Source organism: Pipistrellus kuhlii, unplaced genomic scaffold (genome assembly GCF_014108245.1).
Source record: "Pipistrellus kuhlii isolate mPipKuh1 unplaced genomic scaffold, mPipKuh1.p scaffold_m20_p_10, whole genome shotgun sequence".
Taxonomy (NCBI): Eukaryota; Metazoa; Chordata; class Mammalia; order Chiroptera; family Vespertilionidae; genus Pipistrellus; species Pipistrellus kuhlii.
In genome coordinates, this window is record NW_023425405.1 from 37,409,742 (window position 1) to 37,425,862 (window position 16,121).

The window sequence follows — 16,121 nt, forward strand, 5'->3', positions numbered from 1 at the left end:
TTAAAATATAGTTTTTCTTTCTCTAAATGTCCTTAATAATCTATAATTAACCATTTGAGTTCAAAGAATCCTCTGAATTAGTCACCTTAATCAACTGGCAAGTGCCATTACTAGTTTTTGAAACAAAGTTTACAATTTTACTCTAGTGAAGTTAGTGAATTGTGCCCCTATATTAACCTGACAGCCTTGAAAATCTGAGAATGTAGAGGCAGAAGTCTTGGGTACATTCCTGCACATTAATGAAGTTTTTCAAAGAAGGAACAAAAACCTCAATTTCCAGACTTAAGAATGACGACAAACTCTATTAAGGAAAACTCCATTATTAGACCTAATTCCACAGCATAAAAATGTCTAACATTACAATTTTTTAAAAGACTAATAAAAATTAAGAAAAATATGAAAACAGGTAATGCTGAATGCTTAAGTCAGAAAAACTTCATTATCTTAATAAAATATAATAATCTCCCTTTAATGACAGATTTCAAAATGCTTATAGATTGTTAAAAATGGGTCCTATCTGTGCCTCAGTATATTTAGGATAGTTCTTAACAAAATTTTCAATATAAAGTACTTATATATCATATATGCAAACTATATGAAATACAGAAATTCGACTTAACAGGTATATAGCTATTAGTATGATCACATGTATCATATATATATATATATATATATATATATATATATATATAATGTACAACTTTATTTCTGATTAAAATTTTGTTTCTTATATAATCAACAAAGAAGTATTTATGAGCATTCATTATGTGAAAGACCCGGGCTATTTTGAACTATGTACTTTTCTTCTTGTGCGGAGTAAACACTAATCCAGGGTAGGGGAAGCCTTCTTAATTCCTCTATTGAACCTCTGGTCCACCTTCCTTTCTCTTCCTCAGATGTACCACGAGAATGTTGGGAATTTTAATGAATGACTATTAAGTAGTTGTTGTAATTACTTGGCTTATTTCTTTACACATTTGTTTATTATTTCATAGATCTTCTGCAAAAAAACCTTAGAGGTGGAGCAGAAATATAAATGCTTTATTTCTAAGTATGAAAATAAGTATGAAAGCCTACAAAATAAACAAGCAAAAAACCAGCTTTATAGAAACACACACACACACACACACACACACACACACCCCTTATATGGCATTTGTACCTGATGCAACTAGGTACAAGACAGAGTTAGGGAGACAGGAGTAAGTTGTGCAGAATATGTCACAACTACAGGCATTCAAATTAAAATATTTTGTTTATTGTGCTGCCTAAACGTTATGTCCGTGTCATGGACTGAGCAGCAGGTAGCAGTTTGCCACCCTGCTGAAGTAGCTGAGAGAAAATGACCAAACTAATTAAATTAAATATACTACATATGTACAAATCCCGTTGCTCCTAAGTTGGTTTTACTAACTGTCAAAATTTTATTCTGCAGTTATGGAAAAATCAAGTAACATTTCGATGCAATGAATAATGCACAAATCAAGTTGCAAATTCTGTCAAGAGAATTTTGATCTCCACTTAGAGTAGTGTCTTAAAAAGGCATTCAATAAACGTTGATTGATCAAGTAAAATGGGTTCTGAACAACTGCCAGAGGAAGAGCTTTAAATTGCTCTTACAACAAAACAGGGGTAACAAAAGTGGGTCTCAAAAGATCTACATTGAGTAGTCAACTATGGAGTGACACTTTTATTACAGTCATTAAAAAAATGAAGCTAAAGAAAAGCTCTGAGTCTTCTCACATACTTTAATAGATTTGAACTCCAAAGTAAAATAGAACAAAATATAAACTAAAGGCTATACAAACCTGAGAATATGCCAAAAAACATATACATAACAGCAAGAAGGCTAGTTTCAACAGTAAACCAAAATGCCAGAAACAACTTCCTAAGAGAGAAAATATTTAATTTATTAAAAGTTGTTAATTTACATAAGAAAACATTCAATACTATTTAATGTATTAATACGTTGCATAGTTCTTAACATAACTTAAGGCTTCTAATAAGTTACACAAAATACATCTAAGCAATGTAAGTTACAAGTAGGACAAAAAGGAAAAAAGGTAGAGAGGGTCCTTGCTAGGAATGAGGCTACAACATACATCTGATATCCCATATACTCACTTTTCATCCACTATAAATATATTTAAAAACAACTCCTGAATTCAGTTGTACCTGTTCATTATTGAAAGTTACAACAAAATTTGGAACAATACGTTAATGTAATTTTAATAATTGTGTTGAATCCAACCTAAGACTGCTTAAATATTCAGTTTCTAAAGAGAAAGCTTAAGAACTCTCTAATGGACTAGGATTTAACCATAAGATATATTTTAACATATACATGTTTTAAGTTATATGCTCCCAGTTTATACACATTGATTATTCATTTGATTAATATTTTGAGTTTATGTCAAGCAGTTAAACCACAGAGGCTGTCAAAAGACACTAATGGACTTTATGAAAGGCTGGAATTCAACTCTTTCCCTGAAAAATCATTTGGTATTAAAATGAAAGGCAACAGAAAATATTTTTGATATATATACTGGGTTAAGTTAAATACATTATCAAAGATTTTAAATTTTTTTTCCATAAAGGAAAAGTATTTTAATTATATGATCTTAAGGAGGAGGGGAAGCATTAAGTTAATGACTGTGGCCTCACTTTGAACACTACAAGTGACTGGCTATGTGAAATTTGAAGATGACAACCTTTTGGACACTTAGGTTTCCTTATATGAAAAACAAGTTGACAATAACTGCTTAAAGATAAATTATATTAGTGCTTTTTAAAATTGTTTGACATAGAAAGGCTTTTTTGCAAATGAATGTTTATTAAAAATCTCAATATATATAAAAAATCAAATAAAGCAGAGTTGTCAAGGCTGAAGCAGGATGTAAGGAGCAAAGAGCCCTATTTGGCTTTCCTTTCTCTCTCATAGTTCTCTCCATTCTGGCTCTGTACTGTTTGAAACTGCTGCATTAGTTAATAGATAAAATGGCTTTGAAAATTTAAATTTAAAAAAGACATAATATAGATAAAAACTATTATTCTATACTATTAATATTATTTCAATTAGTTATCTGCACCATTTTAGAAACAGTTTTTAAGAACAAACTTTCAAAATGTCAATACTACACATAAATTTTAATTGTTTCATGTCTCAATAAATAGCCTTTAGCAACTAAAAGGAAATTTAGTACATGAACATATTTATTAAAATAAGTAAGAGAGTATATTTACCGTTTGCTTTTTTTTGGATTATTTGAGGCCACAGTGCCAAAGTAACATATATGACCATGAACCATACTGTGACCAAGGGGACAAAGTAATAGAATTGATAAGGCCGATCCATTACTATACATAACACCACTACCAGGAAATTGAGACGAAATAAGACCTATTAAAGAGGAGAAGAAAATGGTTTTCATTCCAGGTAATTCATGAACAGCAAAGACAGATTTCTGACAAAGTATAAATGTTTGACACTAGAATAACCAACGTACAAGCCTATTTTACTAATCCCTAAAATTATATTTGTTTTACAGTCATTGTAAAGAGTTCAATATAAAATATTTCTGCATCGTTATATTAACTAAATCCCAGCAAAGCACAAGCCTGAGGTGTCCTCTGGCTGCAACTGCCATCGTGTTAAATGTTAGGGGGGAAAAATCATAAATCTCATCTTAGAGCTCATTTATAAGTGGAGATTAGATTACCTCAAGAAAAAGTATCCATTTCATCTCTATTTGATGTTGATTTACCCCATTTGGGATTAAATTGAGAGTTGTCATAGATACAAAATGATATTACTCAAATTAAAAAGTATCTTTGGGACTTATATAACAGTCATTTCAGACAGTGTGATGTCATTCCAAGAACAAAGAATTTGAAGGTTGATATCAGCGCTGCACCACTTACTATGTTACCACTGGCAAATTATTTAACCTCTCTGAGCCTCAGTGTCCTTGTCTGTACATGAGAAGATCGCAACTCAGGTTTGTAATGAAAGATAAGTAATGTTCAGAAATTTCCTAAAATAAGGTAGAAACTTAAATATTAATCCTCTTCTTAGAGAGAGAGAAGGCATAGGCTATAATAATAATTCCAGGTAACTGTACATTTCTACAAAACTAAAGTAAATCAGCAATGTTTTCCCTTGTGTACCAGTGCTTCTATTATACATACATCTAAATTATATTTTCCCTTTTCTCAGTAATAAATTATTTATCTCTTAATTATTAACCACAGAACACAGAAATAACACAATTTTAAGTGCCATTTCAAAACTCAAATTATTCATGGCCTTATAATGACAATATTTATATTTTATCAACAGACAGGCACAAAAGCATATTGAACTGAAGAAAAAAAAATAACCGAATACATTCCTACCTGACATACTCTATGGACTCCAAAGTCTCCCTTGATCCAAAAATATGAGAAATGCCCGTAGCCCGTCTGAAATAGATATGCGGCAACCAGAACCCGAACGTGCATGTACACAGGCAAAAACTGTTGACAAAAACAGACATGTCAAATATATGTTGGCACTAACTATACCTTGAATTTCCATAATTAGCACTTTTAACCAAGATAATGGATCACAGTTATAATTTGGTATTATCTCAATAAAAAGATTTATTCTCAAAAGTTAGGCATTATAGCAAGAGTTAAAAAATGTAGACTTTAGAATCAAATAGACCTAGAGTCAAATTCTGGTTTTGCCACTTACTAGTTATACGACTTAAGTCTGAGTCTTCTAAACTGCAAAGTGTTTTTGTGAGGAATGCATAATTAATATAAAAGCACTTTGCATATTTCTTCCAGTTAGAACTAAATATATGATATCAAATTATTGTTGTTTAGGATGTACTGGAATGTAGTCTAAGATGTATTAGAATGCTAGCTTGGCAAATGATTATAACAGAATGCCAAATTGCCTGCATCCATTTATGATCCAAGTCCTTTCTGGAATCACTAAATTGAGGAACTTAATCTGCCATTAATTTTGTTTTGTTTTGTCTTTTTTTTACACTATTATCACCCTTTAATATGTCAGCAATTAATTATGTCCCTAAGTGGCATTTTCTTAAAACCATTTTTCCCCCTCAAATTAATTTAATCTTTTTTCATGTCAGAGATATTTTTAAGATTCAATATGCATCTCCAATTTCATTTTTATAGAATTTGCTAAATTCATCCTATAAATTCTGAACTGGGCTTATAAACTAAGTTTAACTATCCTTGTCTCTTCTTGCTCGCATTTCTGACCATCCTGGCTTTCCCACAGCTGCATGATTTCAATTGGTCCCTTCAGCTGCAAGGTCACAGGAATTTCACTGCTGCCACAAATAAACCTTTCAGAGTCATATAACTTCAACAAAAATAATACTTCATTCATCTGCCTTTTATTCTTCAAACAAACCATCCATGAAATTACCAATTTTGAAAAATATAATAGACTTTATGAAGAATAACATTATTTTCAAAATGTTAGAGATATCTGAAAACCCCCAGTATTATTTATCTTAACTACTATGAAATTTTTATAATACTCCTTCCTGAGCAACAGTCTCCTATCATCTTAATTTATCATTGATTCAAATACTGTTTAAAGAAGTGTACTTTATATAAACAACACACTTAGAAAAACAGTTCAATAGTTCCCAAATTTTGAATATTTCTTAAATTTTTAAAACGTATTTTAGAGAAGTCAGTTTGTATCTTCAGTATAAACTTATGTGAAAAGTGACAGACACCTAAGTTTACCCTCAAAAGTTTGTTTTAACTGTAATGTAGCTAAAGTGTTATAACTGATATATTTTTTCTATCCTTGTCAAAACCAATATGTCGCCAGACCACAAGAATCCTCGAGAGAAGGGAAAAATGATTTTGTCCAGGTAGAAGAGGCACTGAGTGAGCAAAGGAAGAGTCCCCATCTCACAGAGACAGTAAAATTTAGGAAGTATGGCATGGTCTACAATGGCAGTCCATTAGTACTTGAGCTCTGAACACTGAGGCAAGAGTTTCCAGTTTTTCAAACTTTAAAAGTGTAAAAATAGTTGGTCAAACTTCCTAAAATACAGTGAAGGATAGAATATAAAATATAAGCATCTAATTTGATTATCTTTGATAGTCACTTGCCTACTCCAAATCTTTTACAATTAAGTGTCATCTACAAAGAGTTGTGATTACTTTAAATTAGTTGTTCAATAGGATGACATGAAATAATGCCCTTAGATTATCAGCTGCTTCTACTGCATTAAAATTAGGGCCAAGAAAATACAAATAAATTATTGCCCTCTCTTTTTAGAACAACTGATTCTGCTTTTAAAACTACACATCCTCAAAGTCAAGTGGTATGAGAAGAAGAAAGATTGAGCAGAAAATAAATGGCATGCCCTTAAAAAAAAACATAGTGATATTATTTCCTACTAGAGGGCCAGTGCACGAAATTTGTTCATGGGTGGGGTCCCTAGGTCTGGCTGGCAATCAGAACCTTCTGGCTGCTGGCTGGGGCCTTCCTTCATTCTGCGCCCACCCTTGGTGTTCAGCATACATTATAGAGAGTGATTGAACTCCCAGTCTCCCGGTTGAACTCCGAAGGGACACTTTGCTTTTTAGATAGAAGGTATTTTCTAAATTTCAATATACTTACAGTACTTGCTCCAGAGATATGATAAATCAAAATCACAAGTTGCATCCAGCCTTTCCATTCATCTGTTTGTTCTCTATTTAATACTTTAGTCTGTGAAAAGAACCAAAATCTGTTTCAAAATTCACCATGAAACTATTATTTGGACAATTTATACTAAGTATGTTAAAATTATTCCTATAGGCTTTTGTTAAAAGAATTTTCGACAGGGGGGAATTAAAAATAGTGATTTTATTTCTTGATAAAAGATATAATATTAATTTGAGAACTAATATGAACTAACAGATTTTAAATAGCATTTAAGTTGATACCTATGGTTTTATATTAAGAGTACATTTAAACTATGACAATGGTTTATAAATCTAAAAAAAAGGCATTTTCTAATTTTAAGAAAGTTAAGATTTCAGTTAAAAAAGATCTTACAGTTCTTATACTTTATTGTTAAAAAAAAAAAAAGGAATATTTCCTTAGAATATTCTCACCAGATATGAAGAATAGATTAATCATTCTCATATGAGTTATTTCTTACAATAGAATTTATTAAATAAATAAGTCATATCTTATAATGGAATTATACTAACATTCTGAGCAACTACAGAAATGCTAAAATAGGAACTTCAGGTATTATAAACATTTGCCCACATTATGTAAATTCTAATTTGTGTGTACATGTCTGATTATATAAATATAAAATGTTTATGCATATAGGCATTAATAAAATTATGTATACATAATAAAATTGGAAGTCACTGCACTTTCTCCATCCCCATGAATGCAAAATAATACAAAACCATGACATCTTTTTCACAGGTCATTATTTTCAACTTTCTAACAATCTTCACGGAACTCTTTGAACTTCCTCCAAAATGTTTCAAAAAAGTTAAGTATAACCACAACATTCATTTATCCTCTCTAATATACATGCTTATATATTTTGGCATGATAAATGATATTATTTTTTAAAATCTAGAGTTTATAATGAAATAAGGATAAAAAGAAAAGAATTCTTACCTCTTTAGTATTTTCATTGTAAAATACTCCCAAAACCAAGATATAGATAATTGGAATAAAAAAAGTTGAATGTGTATAAAATTTGTTTTCCTTCATAAATAGATCTGCACGGTCACACATATAGAAATAAGCCATAATCAGGCCAAGTTTGCACAAAGATTGTAAAAGTATTTCTAATGGAGACATGGGGGTATTGATAATATTTTTCTTTTCCTCTCCACTTTCCAAATCAGTACATGGCTTATTCTTCCGATGAGCATTACGATGAATTATATAAAAAACTAAATATCCAACAATAGATAAAGTGAAAAAACAAGCAGCTAGCTTCTGCATGAGAGTCAGAGGAGGCCGAGGCTGACAACAGGAACCATCTACAGGCTTCAGTATCTTATTGCAATACACGTTCATAAGAATCATTGCACTCTGTGAACAAATCAAGTTATTTGGTTATTATCCTGTCAGTAATATATTTCACATTAGATTTTCTCTTGTGAATACTATTGATTTTTCAGCACTGAAACCAAAATGCCTTTGTACTTTTTACTACCATTTCCCAACCACTCATGCAAATAATGCTATTCCTTCAATCTGTAATAGCTAGTCTAGGACTTTTCAAACTTCTTGGGCTATCATCTGTAATGAAAAATTCATTTTTATAATGTGACCCAGACACATATATGGGAAACAATACCTACCCTTACTACTTATAATGCACTCTTACATTTTTGTGTGTGTGTGTGTTGTTTTTTTTTTATGGGAAAAAAACCCTAATTTCATGGGTGCTAATGGGCTGTGGCCTTTACAATAGTGTGTTGAAGGCCTGAGGTGGGCTAGAAGGGGCAATGGGGAAAAAGGGACATATGTAATACTTTCAACAATAAAGATTAAAAAAAACGACTAATGTCAAAGATCAAAGAATTTTAATTATCAGCTTTTCAATATAGAAGATACCAGGACACTTAAGATAGAGTTCCAGTTTTTAGATGTAAAAAAAAAAAAAAAAAAAAAAAAAAAAAAGTAAAATAACTCATTATTTTAATTCTTAGCAAATAATATTTATAATATGCCCTTCATTTGATTACAGTTAATGGACCACTTAGGATTTAGTTTTAAGATTTCTAATGTTAAATAAAGATTTCTAATGTGGCATCTTGAACATGGTTGCATTATAATAAAAATATTCTAGGCAAGCTATCAAGATTCTGTCTAGTTGAAGGTTCAGTCAAATCTAGTTTTTAAAAAACTTTATAGTTTAGATATCATCGGAACTCTAAGATGATTATATTATTTAAACCTAAACATTCAAAATACTCAACTATACAGGAAATCTCACCATTTTAGCCCTGGGTTCTGTGCCTAGTACTCCTGCAGATACTAGCCTACGAACTCCACCCCCAAGTTCTTAACCAGTTCCAGGGGGTTCAAAAGCCCCGTAAAGTATGTACACAAACATGCATTTTTCTGCAGGAGAGGAAAGTAAACTGTTGCTTTTTACTGAACACTCAAAGAGGTTATGTGATCTTCAAAAAGGTCAAGGATCACCGCTTTATAAGAAAAGAATAACTAAAAAATATCTGTTGTACTATGTATGAAAATTCATAATTATCAGTTCTCTTTCATATTGAACTTAGCAACCTTTTACATCTGTCAAGCTGGATTTTCTTCAGAGTTTACTATGTGCATTGAATAGTCTTTAGGGCATCAAAGGAAATCTGATTTATTTATAAGAAAATAAAACTATTCTACATATTAAAAATGTACTCTTCATAGAGGCTTAATCTTGTTTAAGGCAGGACCACTAAGCTGTATTTTTCAAACATGAGTTTTCTGTGAACTTATAAGCTTCTTGATTAGACAAAGTATAATAAGAGTGACTAGCACTCAATAAATGAAGTTTTATTTCCTCCTTTCCATAGCTTCTTTCCCTTTCAGAGTACACAAAAACTCTCACTTTATACACAGCTAGGTGATGAAGTAAAATTTATTTCTAGATGTTTAAAAATAACTACAAATAATTGAGACTGCAATAAAATTATTTATTACCATATATAGTGACATATAGTTACTATACAATTAGATATTATAGTCTCTATCTGACAGATACAAGAATTCTTACAGTTTCTCTGCTTGATTCTGGAAGATGTAAGCCATCCAAAGATTCCATGATAGTTTCTTGAGCAATTAATTTGGAAACACTGAACATCTTAACATGTGATTTAGAATTTCTGGTGCTACTATTCAAAACACTGACTGCAGCTTCATTGTAAGCATCTATCTTCTCGTTAGTGATCATTTTCCTATTTTCACTTAATAGATCTTCATAAACAGGATCTGCACATGAAACACATTATTAAATACACAAATGTTGGGAATATAGGACATGTACGTGCAAATGAAATTAAACCACCTTCTTATACCTTCTTATACCATACATAGAATAAACTCAAAATGGATCAAATACTTAAATGATAAACTTAAAACCATAAAAATCCTACAAGAAAACATAGGCAGGAAAAATCTCAGACATTCTCATAACAGTATTTTTTCTAATCTATTGCCTTAGGCAAGGGAAACAAAAGGAAAAAAACACACATGGGACTACATCAAACTAAAAAGTTTCTGCACAGTAAAGGAAACCATCAAACAAATGAAAGACAAAACACTTCATGGGAGAACATATTTGCAATGATATATCAGATAAGGGTTTAATATCCAAAATTTATAAAGAAGTTAAATTTAATACCAAACAAATAAACAATACAATTAAAAATAGGCAGGGAACATGAGTAGACACTTCTCCAGAAGACTTACAGATGGCTAGTAGACATATGAAAAGATGCTCAACATCACTAATCATCAGAAAAATGCAAATTAAAACTGAAATGAGGTACCACCTCACACCAGTCAGAATGGCTATCAATAAATCAACAAACAATAAGTGCTGGCAAGGATGTAGAGAAAGGGAACCCTCGTGCAGTGTTGTTGGGAATGCAGATTGGGGCAGCCACTGAGGAAAGCAGTATAAAGTTACCTGAAAAACTTAAAAATGGAACTGCCTTATGCCCAGTGGTTCTACTTCTGGGAATTTATCTGAATAAACCCGAGACATTAATTCAAAAGAATATAGGCACCCCTATATTCATAGCAGCATTGTTTACAATAGCCAAGATTTGAAAGCAGACCAATTATTCATCAGTAGATGAGAGGATAAAAAAACCTGTGGTACATTTACACAACAGAATGCTACTTGGCTGTAACAAAGGAAATCTTACCCTTTGCAACAACAGGGATGGACCTGGAGAGCATTATGGTAAGTGAAATAAGCCAGTCAGAGAAAGACAAGTACTATATGATTTCACTCAGATGTGTGAATCTCATGAACAAAATGAACTAACAAGCAAGAGAGCAGGCTGACAGGTGTCAGGGAGGGAGGTGCTGGGGACTGGAAGGATTGAGCAAAAAAGAAAAAGAAAAAAAAGTCATGGCCACAGACAGCAATGTGGTGAATGCTGGGGGAAAGGGTAGTGGGGAGTGGAAGAGAGTGTAGGGGGGATAAATAAATGATGATGGAGGAGACTTGACTGGGTATGGTGAATATACAATAGAGTGTACAGATGATGTGCTATAGAATTGTGCTCCTGAAACCTGTATAATTTTGTTAACCAGTGTCATCCCAATAAATTCAATAAAAAAGAAAAAAAAGCATGCACTAAAAAAATTCTTGTAGAAATTGTGATCATGCAAGTTAGTTGATTGTATTTCATATTTTGTTGTTTAAGTTCAGAGGATTCCAGGCATCTAGTAATTTATTTTAAAATAAAGCTGGCCAAGATTTGCAATAGACTTATCTTACATTCAATTTTTAAATTAATCAGTCAATATCTTTCTCATTTTATGTTTTGGCATGTCTTAGAGGAGTTTAAAATTTTGGAATACTGGGTTATACTGGGTAATGGGAATTTAAAACTGGATTGCAGAAAACTGCCTAATGAAAAATAGCACCCAGTCTTTTATTTCTTCTGTCACTGCTTAATTTATAAATTTTGTTCACACAATTAAGAGGTTATATTATTGAAGATCAGGTCTCATAAATAATTTAAATTTAACTTTTTCTCATTTTGGTGAGGGAAAGGTTAGCAATGAGTCTGTAAATAAAGATTGTGAAACAGATGATCACCATCCCTTTTATTTTTTTCAGCTTGACATTCAATTTGGAAATAATCGTAAGAGTTTCTGACAAACAACTTGAATTGCTAAAAAACCCAAGGCATTTCATATTGTGCTAGGCATTAAATAATGGACATTCAATAAACTCCTGAAATGAGTTGATGTAATGTCAATTTTTTCTAAAAGAATTTCATTACCAAGCATAACCTAGATGGTATGAATTTAAATATATTCTGTCAGTTCCAAAGAGTATTTACTTACAATGACTCAAAATTATGAAACAGACTTAGTAAATTTTTTCTTATATTTCCCAATCACAGTAAATATACTTTGTAAGAAGTAAAAAATCAGAGGTAAACTTCTCATTTGCTTTAGAATGTATTCTCTTTGTTACATTCACAACCATTCTGCCTACTGTGGCTCCTTGGGGAGTATTTTTACTTATTTATTATTTATTTTTTTACTTCTGTTTATTAGTCTGTCTGTTCCTTAATTTCAAAAGGGGAAAGCAAATAACTCAAGTTTATTCTGATTTTGCAAACCTTATTTCAAACTTTATTCTCATAAAGCAATAATTTTGCTTCTCGAAATAGGAGATAATAAAAACCCATGACTCAAAATATATATAAAATGACATTTTTTCATTATTCATCTCTTACCTTGTAAGACCCAATAAACATCACTAGTCTTTGCCAATTTTTCTAGAAGTGGTGCTATGGAGGTAATGTTCATTTTATATTGAGACAGTGCTTCGTTGCTGCCGTTGTGAATCTTGATAGACCACTAAAATGAAGTAAAAATTAAGCATTAATTCATTACTTATCACTGAAAAATTAAAGTATATAATTTTTTGCTCTATTGTAACAAAGGTTATCATTTTAAGATAATTTCCATTTTTATTCAATATCAGAATAAATTATGGTCACATTATTTCATGAAATATATGAAGTTAGAAAAAGCAGACATAAAATTAGAGTTTCAATGTATAACATTCAAGAAGAATATAATTTTAGATATAAAATAATATTGACATTTAACACTAAATTTTCTAAGTTCATCCATATCTTTTAATTAAAATTCACCAGTCTCATTAATTAGAATAAAAATAGGAATTAAAATATAAGTACAATCAAGAATTCTATTTAATATAAGTTAACTTTTTCTTAGCATGTCCTTAAGTATGAAATGAAAATCATTATATAAGAACATAGATAATAACTTACTGTGGCAGCTCCTGCTACAATCACATGGGGCTTTGCAACAGGATCCTAAAGAAAGAAAAAAAACCCCTTTATAATAGTACTATACTTAGTTCAGAGAATTAATAAAACATCATTTAATTCTTTTCCTTAAATTTAAGTTCTTCTTTCTTCTAAATGCATTTTAATTTTCTAGAGTTTCTTCCTGAATTCTTGTTATAACAAGATTAAAGGCCTGGTGCACCTGTGCACTCTCACAGTCCATCACAGTCCAGGCTCTCACAGTGTGGGACCCCTGCTCCTTACTGCTTGCCTGCAGCAGAGGCGGGAGAGGCTCTTGCCACTGCCACTGTGCTCATCAGCCGTGAGCCTGGCTTCTGGCTGAGCAGCATTCCCTCTGTGGGAGTGCACTGACTACCAGGGGTAGCTCCTGCCTTGAGCATCTGCTCCCTGGTGGTCTGTGCATATCATAGCAACAGGTCGTTCCTGACGTTTGGTCAATTTGCATATTAGGGTTTTATTATATAGGATGGATAACCAATGCCTTTTATGCAGGATGACATGAGGCTTTTATAGATAATTCTTTGGTGTCCCTTACAAAAAGAATAAAATCGTTACTGCAAATTAACCATCACTCTGCTACACAAGACACACCCACCAACCAATCAGGGTGAGTATGCAAATTAACCCAACTAAGATGGTGGTTAATTTGCATATCAAGACAGCATAGAAAGAAGCCAAGCCTGCAGAAGGGAGTGAAACTTTGGAGAAGCAAGCTGGGCAGAGGAGAAGGGAGGAAAACAGGAGGGGCTGGGCAGGGAGAAGGGAGGAAAGCAGGTGGGGCAGTGACCACAACAGGAAGCCCTATTGCAGGAATCTTCAATAGTATCTAATATGGCCTAATATTATTCTGAACAGTGAGTAAATTGCTTAAGAGTAAATCTCTAGTATATTATGCCAGCCAATTAAAAAATATTCATGAAATACAGTTTAAATCTTAAGTAAAATAAGATCAGTGTCCTAAAGAAACAATATTTTGGGGAAGCCAAATCCAATAAATATTTAACAAAAGAAGCTGATAATTATTATAGACCACAATGTGGGGGAGGGGGGAGAAATTGGGTAGAAATCTTCATCAAATGCAAATTGTACTCTTAATGAAACTACCAATTATGTAGTACTTTCTTTTAAATTAGTTCTTTTTAATATAGATTCTTACTACCTGTGAGATAATGCAGGAAGATATTATACAGATCTTATAAAACAAGAGTACTGACTCAGAAAGGTTTATTAGGGTACTGCTGAAGCTTGGCAGGACAAAGCCAGAACTTAAGTCTTTTGATTCTGAGTTCAAGGCACTTCCAAAATATAAAAGATTGATATTATAACCATGTGCCCAAGAAACAATTAAAAATAAGAAATTAGAAAAACATCTGACCCAAATATAAAAATGAGTTAGGGCTCATTAAAAAGGTAATACATACTTGCATAGAAAACTATGAAAGCAGAGAAAAATAACAAAATTAACCTATTTCCCTTCAGAGATATTTTTGTTTCTAGTCTAGCATCCTTAACCAACCTTGCTGAGTAAGTGCCTTTGTTTTACAAGAGATGTGTAATATCTTCCAGCCTACCTCACTGGTGGCAAGAATCTATATTATATTACATTGTGCTAACTTAGAGAAACGAACATACCGTGTTATTTTACTGAAACTTTTCCCTCATCCTTTACCCCTTTTATTCCTTTTCTCATTGTTCACAATGGTAGTCCCAAATCTTATTCACCTTATACAGGTCCCTCTTATCCTCTTATTTTCCAAATAAAGTCAAATTCTCAAATTTAGAAGAGAAAAGACGACTTCACCTAGCTGTATGTTCTTGCCTTCCTCCATTCTTACAACTTCATCCATATACTCACGCAGCCTATCTTCCTCTGACAGGAGAGTAAAGAAAATATGTCCATTCCTTCTAATGGCTAACCTTTATTCTGTGTCCATATCCCCTTCCTTTTTACTGCTGGGGCTGTATCCATGCATTATTTCCTTTAACTCTCCTATTATAAATTCCATCCCCTTTCTCCACGTTTCTGCCTTCTCTCAATCTACAAAGTGTTCAATTATCACTCTCAGAAAAGATTTTTCCTTCAACCTTATCACATTCTCAAATTCTTCCCCCTCACATCCTTAACCATCAAATTACTTGAAAGAGCATTACACCTTCACTATGCCTATTTTTCTCTCTCTCATTTATCATTTAATTTATCATGTTTTGATTTGGGGCTTCACCATCCATTAAAACTGCCCTCAAAGTCCATTAATGAACTTAGGATTGCCAAGTCCTAAAGTGACACCACTGACTAGCCACTTCTTTAAAACTCTTTTCTATATTACATGACAGTTATTCTTTTCCCGCTTTTCCTTACCCGTTTCACTCCCCCTTCTCAGAATCTTTTGTATAGTTCTGTTCTTAAACTCTTTGTTAATTTCTAAATTCTCTACCTATTAAATTTCTTCCATTCAAGTAACTTCAAATAACACCCCACTCTAGAGCAAAACTCCCCAAATCGACCTAAATATCTCAGACTTCTTCGTGACTACCATTCACCTAGAGAATTCAATTTAAATTGCTGGTTTCTTCACAATTTATTCTAATTTCCCACTGCTACCCCACTATATTTCCATGCCTGCCTTTACATCTAACTCACCTCTGAACATTATGAGCCAAAACATTCTAGGCTTTACTTTTAGGTCACAAATGTAATGATAAAAGGGAAGAAAATAGGCTATTACAAAAAGTTTTTTTTTGTGTGTGTGTGTCATATTTGGGCATGAGTTTAAAAGAAAAAGTGGAAAAACACTCACAGGGATGTGCATTGTGATAAAAAGATTACCGGGATTTGAATTAACTGAGCTATAGCAGTTATCGCCTTAGGGTTAGAATGGCGATAGAAGAGATACTAGATCAAAATACTTTCTTTCTCAGTTGAGTAAGAGAAGCAATCCAGCACAGCTTAGTTGCTATCAAGAAGGATGTATAAAGTGCAGAAGAGTGGGACAGCTGAATAAGGAGAGAAAACAATGGATGCT

The 16,121-nt window shown here is 32.3% G+C and overlaps 1 protein-coding gene across 4 annotated transcripts in view; it reads right to left on the reverse strand.

Moving 5' to 3' along the window:
- CASD1 (CAS1 domain containing 1) overlaps positions 1-16,121 on the reverse strand; it is a 37,874-nt gene that overhangs the window by 8,530 nt on the left and 13,223 nt on the right. For all 4 annotated transcript variants that reach the window (XM_036429398.2, XM_036429396.2, XM_036429399.2 and 1 more), the window contains 8 exons: positions 13,060-13,104; positions 12,496-12,619; positions 9,786-10,000; positions 7,670-8,092; positions 6,662-6,751; positions 4,396-4,515; positions 3,244-3,400; positions 1,809-1,888 (listed from right to left, as the gene is read on the reverse strand). In XM_036429398.2, coding sequence (XP_036285291.1) covers positions 1,809-1,888; positions 3,244-3,400; positions 4,396-4,515; positions 6,662-6,751; positions 7,670-8,092; positions 9,786-10,000; positions 12,496-12,619; positions 13,060-13,104 — 1,254 coding nt within the window. The remainder of the gene's footprint in view (positions 1-1,808; positions 1,889-3,243; positions 3,401-4,395; positions 4,516-6,661; positions 6,752-7,669; positions 8,093-9,785; positions 10,001-12,495; positions 12,620-13,059; positions 13,105-16,121) is intronic.